The sequence below is a fragment of the Ictidomys tridecemlineatus genome, chromosome 1 (genome assembly GCF_052094955.1).
Source record: "Ictidomys tridecemlineatus isolate mIctTri1 chromosome 1, mIctTri1.hap1, whole genome shotgun sequence".
In the NCBI taxonomy this organism is placed as follows: domain Eukaryota; kingdom Metazoa; phylum Chordata; class Mammalia; order Rodentia; family Sciuridae; genus Ictidomys; species Ictidomys tridecemlineatus.
The window spans coordinates 104,931,808-104,941,751 of record NC_135477.1 but is presented as its reverse complement, the minus strand read 5'-3'; the positions used below and the strand labels follow the sequence as shown (position 1 = coordinate 104,941,751).

The following is a 9,944-nucleotide window of genomic DNA, read 5'->3' as shown; positions in this document are numbered from 1 at the left end:
AGCCATTCATTCCTTCTACTGCTCTCTTCTAGTAGAGGCCAAACAAAGCTGAAGCTAAACAGTCATTAGTCATTGCCTCTGTGGAGTCAGCTTCTCTCTGGCCCTTCCCTTTCTTCAGCCTCCCAAATACCCTCAGAAACACTCTGGAACACGCTTTGACCCCCTTTAGCTAAATTCTGCATCTAGCCCTTTCAGTCCTTTCCCCCCTGGAATCTGGAAGGAATTCCTGTCAGTGATTTCCCATTGTTTCTATAAACAATTTTCTCTCAATATTAAGTATTTCTAAATCCATGACTTTGATTCTTATTCAGTTTATCTATTTTATCTTAAGTTGTAAAATTTTAAGAACGAAGGTAAGTCATATTTGAAAAGTAATAAAAAATAATATATTCAAATTAGAAAGGAGGCGATTAATTTCTGGAAAAACAAAAAGTTGCACAAGAAACGAAATACAATGAGAATATGACACTTAGCTTAACACAGTACTTATCTAGTTGTAATTTTGAAATCCAACTACAAAAATAAACAAAAGTATATGAAAACTACATTAGAAGAATGGGAAGAAAATTGTGTGTGTGAGTGTGGGATGGTCAGGAGAATCAAACTCATTTTCCTTGGGAAGCAGAAGAAAATAGATAGTTACTAACAATATCTAAAAATTATCAGTAGAATCTTCCTGAAGAATAGCAAAAAAAAAATTTAACATTGCTGGCATTGGGGAGTAGGAACTAGCCACTTTTCTGGCTAAGCCAGGGAACCACCCATGTTATAAGCTTTGTAGTATTGTTTTGGCTCTGAAAACCATGAATACCTATTGCTATAATAAAAGATAAGCCGTACGCAGTGGCACACACCTGTAATCCCAGAGGCTCTAGAGACTGATTCAGGAGGATCTTGAGTTCAAAGCCAGCCTCAGCAAAAAAGCAAGGTTTCTCACAATTCAGTGAGACCCTGTCTTTAAATAAAAAGTACAAAATAGAGCTGGGGATGTGGGTCAGTGGTCAAGTGCCCCTGAGTTCAATCCCGAATGCCCAAACACATACACACACACACACACACACACACACACACACACACACACACACACCATTTAATTAAAAAGTAATTTAAAAAAGAATCAAGGCATAAACAAATGATTGAAAAAATTATCTCAGGCAAGATCATCTTCCTAAATTGAAATCAAGATCCTCTCCCTCAGTCACCTGACTCCCTAGAGTCAGGTCAGGCTGTTACCACAGGTGTAGTCACTGGAGCCTGCATGCCTTGGAATGAAATCTTTCTGGACCTGGAGTCTCACCAGCTTCACCTGCAGGCTCACCAACAGGCCCGCTCTTCTGCCTGGCCAACCCTAGTCTCTTCCTCCAGAGTAGAGCACATCATAACACTGGTGGTAGTGATGGTGGTGGTAGTGGTGGTGATGGTGGTGGTCCGTTAGGTCCTTCCTGTGATTCTCAGATACATCTACATTCTTGATACTATTTTAATTGGTGCTCCCCTTATGGTTTTTATAACTGCAATCAGCTATCTACCAAAAATGTTTATGGAATGAGAGGCATCCATTCTCCTTACCATTAAAACTATTATTTCCATAGACTTTTTTTTTGTTGCACAGTCCATGAACTGTGCAAAAAATGCCACCTTGATTTCTCATTTTCTCAAAGAGCTCTGTACTCCATGAAGCTTGGTACACATGTTGTTGCACACGGCTGCCCTCTGTCATCATGGAGTAGTGAGTTCTGATCACTGAGACTGTGTCAGGTGCCAATACTCATCCTTCAGATTAGTGCTCTACCAAGAATTTTAAGAACATCATTTTGGTTTTACTGCAGTCATCTACCCTTGTTTCTGAAGTTTAGTGTGCTGTTGGCATGTGTGTTTAGGTTAATGTCACGGTGAAATCCAATGTGTGAACATGGGGCTGTACTAAAATGGGCACATTACTCAGAGGGTTTTTCAGGCTCTTCCATCTCCACCAGTTGCTTTTTACATCAAAGGGAGAGAATAGTAAGAAACCACATAGTTGGTTTTCTGACTGTTTTACAATAGCACTTTAAAGTCAGGACTCTTTATAAGCATTCAAGGAAGAAATGCATAAGCAAAGTTTTAAGAAAACTTTTATTGAAAGATTGGACTTACTGAAGAAACTATGCTAACTGGAATGTTGTATAATCTACATTAGAATTCCTGTTTTCATTTCATAAAATGTAACTCATTAAAGATCAAAATGTTTATATGAATTAGTCTATGCAAAGCTGCTTTGGTGTTCTCTATGAAGATGTTCATAGTTTTGCTTTCTTTATAAAAACCTTATGGAGATTGGAGATTATTTTTCTTAAAAATTCTTAACCTTTCATTCTATTTAGCATTAGCAGTAAGCATCTTTGTATTCATCATATTGATTTATATCTTTCAGATTGATAAATGGATATGACGTCAACTATGGGAATAGCAGTGATTTGTTTGAAGATCAGTCCAACTTTTAGGAAATAAATACAAGGCTTTTCAGAGGGCTAGAAAATCTGTGATAATACTTGTGTTCATTTATAATATAGTCATAGAATCAAAGATGTTAGAACTGAAAGAGAGCATTCCGGCTTAATTTTATGGATGAGAACTATGAGCTCAGAGATGAGTGGCTTTTCAAGGTTAAATAGAGAGCAAATATCAAATCTTAAGTCTCATTGATCCCAAATTCATCATTTCTTCCACCGTGTTATACTATCAAAATATTTTTAAGTCTTGCTAGAATTCTATTTAAGCCCACAGAAATGCCCATTTACTAACTGAAATCCAAGCACCAATAATTTCTAATTGTTCTCAGGTTTTATATTATCAGTATATATTTATATATCATATTATATTCAGAAATCCATGTTATTTTTCTAGTTCTCTAATGGCAACACTAATTATCTTGGCTTCCAATGCAGGATCATACTGCAAGTGCTTGCATTTATTTACAGTTTGTGTTTAATCACTGTATAATAGCTTTTTGGTCCACAAACCATTTGTTTTAAAGCATAAACTCCTGCATCCAAAATTTTTTTTACAATTATAAATTCCTGGACTGCAAGGACATTAATGATTTTCCTAGGCTGGAAGTGTTGCTTAGTGGTAGATTCTCACCTAGCATGCAAAAGGCCATGGGTTTATTACTCAACAACAACAACAACAATACACACACACACACACACACACACACACACACACACACTTTCCTAATGTGTACAGGCTGCATAAAGTGTGCTTTTTTTTTTTAAGAGAGAGAGAATTTTAATATTTATTTTTGAGAGAGAGAGAGAGAGAATTTTAATATTTATTTTTTAGTTTTCGGCGGACACAGCATCTTTGTTTGTATGTGGTGCTGAGAATCGAACCCAGGCCGAACGCATGTCAGGCAAGCGCGCTACCACTTGAGCCACATCCCCAACCCCATAAAATGCACTTTGATACCCTAAAAAAGTATCTTAACATGAAATGCGAGGGATTTCTTTCAAGTTCATGTTTGTGTGTTTGTGTGTGTGTGTGTGTGTGTGTGTGTAAAATCTGAATCAATGTCTTGGTGCCCTGGGGCAGTTCCACGTTTGTGTTTTGTGTGGCCTACATGCCCTATGGGCATTTTCCAGATGATAGTCATTATAATAAGCATTATTGTTACAGTCTTATTCCTTCCTTTTCCTTTTATTAAGGCCACACTTCTACAAAATAGCTGAAGAAGCTGATCACATGGAAGACATTTTATTTTTATATAGTCTTTAAAGGACTGGTTTCAGTTCATCATAAAATACAACATAATTATGGAATCTTAAAATTGAAAGGAACATTGGAAAACAACCTCTTATGTCTACTGTGAAAAAATATTTTTAAAAAAGCAAAGAAATCCTCCACAACTCTTCAATAGCTAGCTAGCATAGCTCATAACCATTAAAATCAGTTATCTTATTACTTTTATAATTCCTTATTTTTGTAATGGGATCACATAACATATTTATGTCTGCTGTCAAAAGATTATTTAGATTATTTACTGGTGGTATAGATCACAGATTTTTAAAAAGTCTTGATTTTCTTAAGATCTTCTTAATAACTACTTATATTCTTTGAAAAGCATATTTTAATTTCTGATTTTTTTTAACAGAATGCTCATGAAATGAAAAGAAGTGACTGTTATCAGAACAAATTGAAGTCTACCTTGGGAATGATTTTCCTTGAGGATAAATAGAAAAATAAATATTCCCAGGCAAACTATACAACAGCTCACCAGGTTTGGCCCATCAGAAGTGGCTATATTTGGGGGTGGTGTGGATACTAAACTGTGGTTTCCAAAGAGATGTTCCTGAATTCAGCACAAAGCACAATCTGGCTGCAGTCACTGTCTCTATAGCACTCTTTCACCAAAGGAGAATTTAGATCGTGTTGATTATACTGATTATATACCTCAAGCAGTCCTGAGCTGCTCCTTTGTTATTTAGGAAATTTTCTTGAGAAATAAGTTTCTTGATTTCATATTCCTGGGTGCAATGCGGTTGAAGAAAAAAAAAATCAAACGAGAAAGCTGCACAGCATTCAGGCAAAATCTGGTTGGAGAGGAAATCTGTTCCCATGATTAGTGAACGAGCTTCCCCAGCTAGCCTGTAGGTGGGTGTGTTTAACAGAAGGAAGCAATGGGGACCGCCTGTCAGCCAGCCTTTCGAGCTAATTAGCTCAGCATACAACAAAGATAAGTGAGCCTGAGAGGAGGGCCCCCTGAGGGGTCTTTAGATTCTGGGAAATGTCTGATTGGCAGATGTTAAAAGGGATTCTTTGGTAATCCAGTGCATCAATGAGCTGCACAAATTCAGTCCAGGACTGCAAGAATTCAGGCATGAGGACACTGTGCAGCAGGCTCACACAGACAGACCCGAGATGGACAGAACCTTGGAATCTCTGAGACACATCATTGCCCAAGTCTTGCCTCACAGAGACCCAGCTCTAGTCTTCAAAGACCGTAAGTATTGAACGGGAAAGAAGTTTTTTTTTTTTTTTTGACTTTAGAAAATAGTTCTAAACGTCTAGTCACATCCCATTTAAGTATGAATTCTTCTAAATCTCTGTAGTCGTGTTCTGTGTCCTAAATGATGTCTAACTTGTTCCTGACTCTAGTCAGAAGAATGATTTCATTTCATCTACTGGCAAGAGGCGCTGGGTGATTTTGCAGTGACACATCTTGCAGGACTGTTTAGAAGTTCCTTTCTTCTAAAAATCTAAAACCCGCCAAGTCTTAATGAACTTTTCCAGATGCTCTTTAAATAAAGCAGGACTGACTGGAACCGAGATTAAAACTAAAAATAAGTTGGAAATGATAATACAATATACCTGTATTTGTTAACCTGTTTAATTCGTCACAGCATATATTAGTTTTGGTAGACCAAGTATTGTGTTTCTATAAAATTTTGTTGCAAAATTTAAAAATGAATCACCACTGAGCTCTTTAATTTTGATAACAAATTATAACACTTCAGGTAAAAATAAAATGAGAATCACCCCCACCCCCAATCTCAGCAAAACCCCATCCTTTAGTATAGGTGTTATTTCAAAATCTTTTTAAAAAATAATTATGAAAAATAATTAAATCAAGCTTTCCAATTGTAGCAATACTATTAAACTATTTGTCATATAACTTCGTTTCTGGAACCAATTTGATTTCCTGCTGCTGCAAAACAGACTATCTTCACGTTGTATCTTATCTACAGTGGGTTTCATATTACAAAGGGCTTCTGAAATAGAACTTTGCTTTGGAACTGCCCAAAAGGTAAAATGCATATGGATTTTTTTTTTTAAACTTCAATCGGTTACAGCTTTCCTCCTTGTGAATCTAGTTATGTTTGTCTCCATCAAAACATCAATGGTTTGGATTTTTGCTTTCTGATTACTGAATAACGTTCCTTTCCAGATGTCCTTTTAGTTTATATTTCTCATATGTGTGATGAAAAAAGAGAAATGTTGGGCCATTTTATTCTATAAATTTTTCCTCTTAGAAATTAAATTGTAACCAATCTACCCTCTAAGGCATAAAGTGAAAGCCTTTTCTTCTTCTTCTTTTTCTTTTTAATATTGTCTGCAAGCATTTGTCAATAGCTATGTTAGAGCTAATAAAAATCACTCCATCCCCTAGCCTAGCCTGGGGTCTATTCAGGCGTGGTATGTTTCTTTAAGTGAAAAGAGAAGGAAAGAATGTCTCTCTCCTACAAAGGCTCTGAATTACTAGTGAAGGATAAAAGGGCTTTTCGGCTGCCCAAAGTTTTGGATAAATTATATAGGACCAGGGGACTTATGCTGAGAGTAGAGGCAGTAAAAAGAAATAGAAGATTTTTCCCTAAGCTCACTGTAAATTTAAGAAGTTTAAATTTGAGATTGTATGGCCCACTTTTTAAGCTGATCTAAATTCCAGAAATTGCTTACAGTTTAGAAGAGGGAATAGAATTCTTTAGAGGGAGTAATAATGAAGCTTATATTAAGTTCTATCATCCAGACTTTTTCAGGAAGTCTTTTATATCCCAAAACAAAAGCATCCCATTTTATATATTTCATTTATGGATACAGAACCTAGATTTGATCCCGTAGCATTGCCTCCTTACCCTAGCATGGGCTGCCACTCTGCAGTTGCCTGCCTGGCTTAACGGGTGTGAATATTAAGCTACTGACCCTCTTCCTTCTGGTTTTTATAATGTGAAAAATGACTCCGTGAAAGAGAGTCAAATAGTATATTTCTGGACCAGGAGTTTCCATAGCATTGAAACATCTTATCACTCACCATCCTGTAAAATAGTGGGAATGGGTTAACTTGCTTTCTGGTGCAGAACCTCAAACCTGTTTGAGGTCTAAACCAACCGTGCCTTGGCAACCTGTAGGTGCTACACATGCCAGAGTTTGGCACGTGGACCTCCTTTCTTTGGCACACTCATAAGTTGCTGCCACCACACTTTTGCTGGCAGCCTGTAAAAAAACTGCCACTAGCCTTGAATGGCAGGTTCTGAGAAGCTCCCCCTCCTCCTGTTCACTCCTGGCTCCTCCTCCTCTGCCACCCCTTCCAACCTCTTTCTGCCAGAAGGGAAGGGCTGAATACTTGACCACATTACTGCCAATTAAGAACAATGGTCACCTTGCTTTTCTGCAAGCTGAAAAGCTGATCCAAGAATTTTTAACACCAGCCCAGTTTAACAAAGAAGCATTTAAAAAAAAAAAAAAGACTTTCAGTTTTTCTAATTTTTTCTTCTGTGAATGCAAAAGAGCATTTGCTCTCTTCACTATTTGGACACACAGAAGGCCGAGAGTGTAAATGGTCACTCTATTCATTCATTGCCCTCCTCCGTTGGCTTTGGATTTGCTTAAAAACAAGCAATTGGTCAGAAAAAGCACCCAGTACGTTTTCTGGTCTGAGACAGATGCACATGGGAACAGTTACATTCATTGAAGGAAATGAACTTCTCAAGTTTTTTTTTTCTCAGGCAAGGAAGTCCTTCAAATTTTACAATATGTTAAATCTGTCATTTTATTTTAGAGGAGATGTTCATCTGGGAGTATTTGTGATTTGTTTTTTATTTTCTCTACTGAAAGGAAATTAATTCCATAACACGTTTTTTGTTCTTTATTCCCTATTTCACATTTCAAATAAAAAATAATGGAAAGAGGTTTTAAACAAGGCAGGCTCTCAATTTGAAGTTTGCTTGTCTAGGCTGACACTGGACTGTTCTTCACTACATCAATTTCTCTTCTTTGTAACAAGTAGCACTGGATAGTTCCATATTACCAGACAGGATGTCTTTGCAGAGAAATTATGGAATATGTCCATGCTGCAATATCTATTCCCAGCTTTGTGCAATATCCAGGTTCTCTTCACGCATCATACATCGCAACCAAAGATGAGCTCTCATGAAGGTGGCCCTGGTGCTCTTTCAGGGGAGTATATGTGCTTACTGTTTGTTTGCTACTGTCTGCCATGTCCTCAGTTGCTTTCTCAAAAGATATCATCACGTGACTATAAGAGGATTGCACTTGCAGATCCTGATCTGAGTGTTAACTCTTCAAATTGAAGGAGTGTAATATGCTTATCAGCCATCTTGGAGCTCTTCCTTCATCCATTTAATAGTAACATGAGGATAGCAAGTCCTAGTCATGTGACAGGCACTGTGCTAGAAACATTGTCCACAGCAATCCCGCAATACATATCGTTGTTATTTATAGGTAAGGGAACTGAGTTTCATGGAGGTTAAGATAATGTAGCTAATAAGGGATGGAGGCACAGGATACAAACTCCTCACCTTTTGTTCTTTAGTCTTCCAACTCCTCACCTTTAGTAATTAAAAGACTCAGGTGTTGGTTGCCATGTCCTTGCATTATAATAGCAGTATCTATTAGGAAAACATGGAGGGGAAAGAAATAGGCTTCTCTAGAAGTTGGAAGAGAGCCTATTGGTTACATCTGAGCAAGAGTATGTTGAGAAAGTGAAAAGAAAGGGCATATATTTTGGGGGTGAGGGTACCAGGGATTGAACTCAGGTGTACTTGACAACTGAGCCATATCCTCAGCCCTATTTTATATTTTTAATTAAAAAAAAAAAGATCTCACTGAGTTGCATAGCACCTCATTTTTTGCTGAGTCTGGCTTTGAACTTGTAAACCTCTTGCCTCAGACTTCCAAACTCCTGGATTTATAGGTGTGCACCACTGCACCCAGCAGGAAGGGCATTTTTGAGGAGAGAAATATCTTGTCCAATAGAAATGCAACAAGCATGCCTGGGAGGATGCAAGTTGGTTCTGACTGACATTCAGGCAAAAGGGAGCCATTGGAGTTAACCATGATCCTAGATAAATTCAGGGAATTTATGGCTTTATAGTACATTGGGGAAAAGCTTATATGGACATCTGTTGGAGGTACACTTTCTAATACCTAAGTTAGGGGGAATCACAGCTTTTTCTCAGCAAGAAACAATTCACTAGCTCAGGCAAGATGTAAGATTTGTGAATGTCAAATGTGCTTATGGGGAGAAACCACTTTCATTGACTGAAGGCCAAAATCAAGACATACTTTCTTTAAAAAAATTGTTTAAAATATGGCATAATTATCAATATAAAAATGAGGTTTTTTTCTAGCATTGACTTTATAAAGTGACAGGTATATTTCCCTCTATCTCACAATTAAAAAGTAAGATGGAACTTGTACTAAACGTTGCTCAACTGGAAGAAAATTTCCCACATATTTGAGGTGCATTAACTCTTTTATTTAGAAAAACATTTTTCTGCATGAAAGGTTTTATTTATATCAGATAGGTGAATACTTTACTTCAAAGAGTATATTTTTACCCTTTGGAAAAATTGAACCAGACGATAGAGCTATTAAAAACATCTTAGTAATCATGACTCTGGTTATATGCAGCAGAGGAGAGCAAAACCCTCAAGAGTGGAGTATTTTTTCCATCCCATGCTTTTTAGTGTAGTTACTTGAAATCTATAAATTTGATGATACATTTATAGTTTTCACATTTCACAAAAAGGAATGGAGTAGGAGGGAAGGGATGGAGGTCCTTGTGGGGTAAAATCCCTACACACATTGCACTGCGTTTCGCAATAGAAATCATGCCTGAAAGAATATACAACTCAGAAACAAACAAAAACTTCACTGTTTGCTCTCTCATTTTAGAATAATGACTACATCTTAATTATAATAATTTAAGCTCTGATAATTTTAGCATTAAACTGGAGATGTGTGTTTTATAGAAGCCTATTCAAATAGTAGTTTTACTTTATTATGGATGTTGCTATTTTTATTTGAATTTATACTAAGAAAAATTTAGATTTCAATTCAGCCATCAGTGACAGAAGAGCTGTTTGACATTTGACAGAGTTTAAATACTGAAAGTCTCAGCACCAGAGAAAAATTTTTCAAAATGAGTGGGCGGGGGAGTGGCTTCT

At 36.9% G+C, this 9,944-nt stretch overlaps 1 protein-coding gene across 1 annotated transcript in view; it reads left to right on the top strand.

Annotated features, from left to right (window-relative positions):
* Positions 1-4,614: 4,614 nt before the first annotated feature.
* Positions 4,615-9,944, top strand: part of Lix1 (limb and CNS expressed 1) — a 49,464-nt gene continuing 44,134 nt past the window's right edge. The window contains exon 1 of the mRNA XM_005326139.5: positions 4,615-4,981. Coding sequence (XP_005326196.1) covers positions 4,900-4,981 — 82 coding nt within the window. The 5' untranslated portion in view covers positions 4,615-4,899. The remainder of the gene's footprint in view (positions 4,982-9,944) is intronic.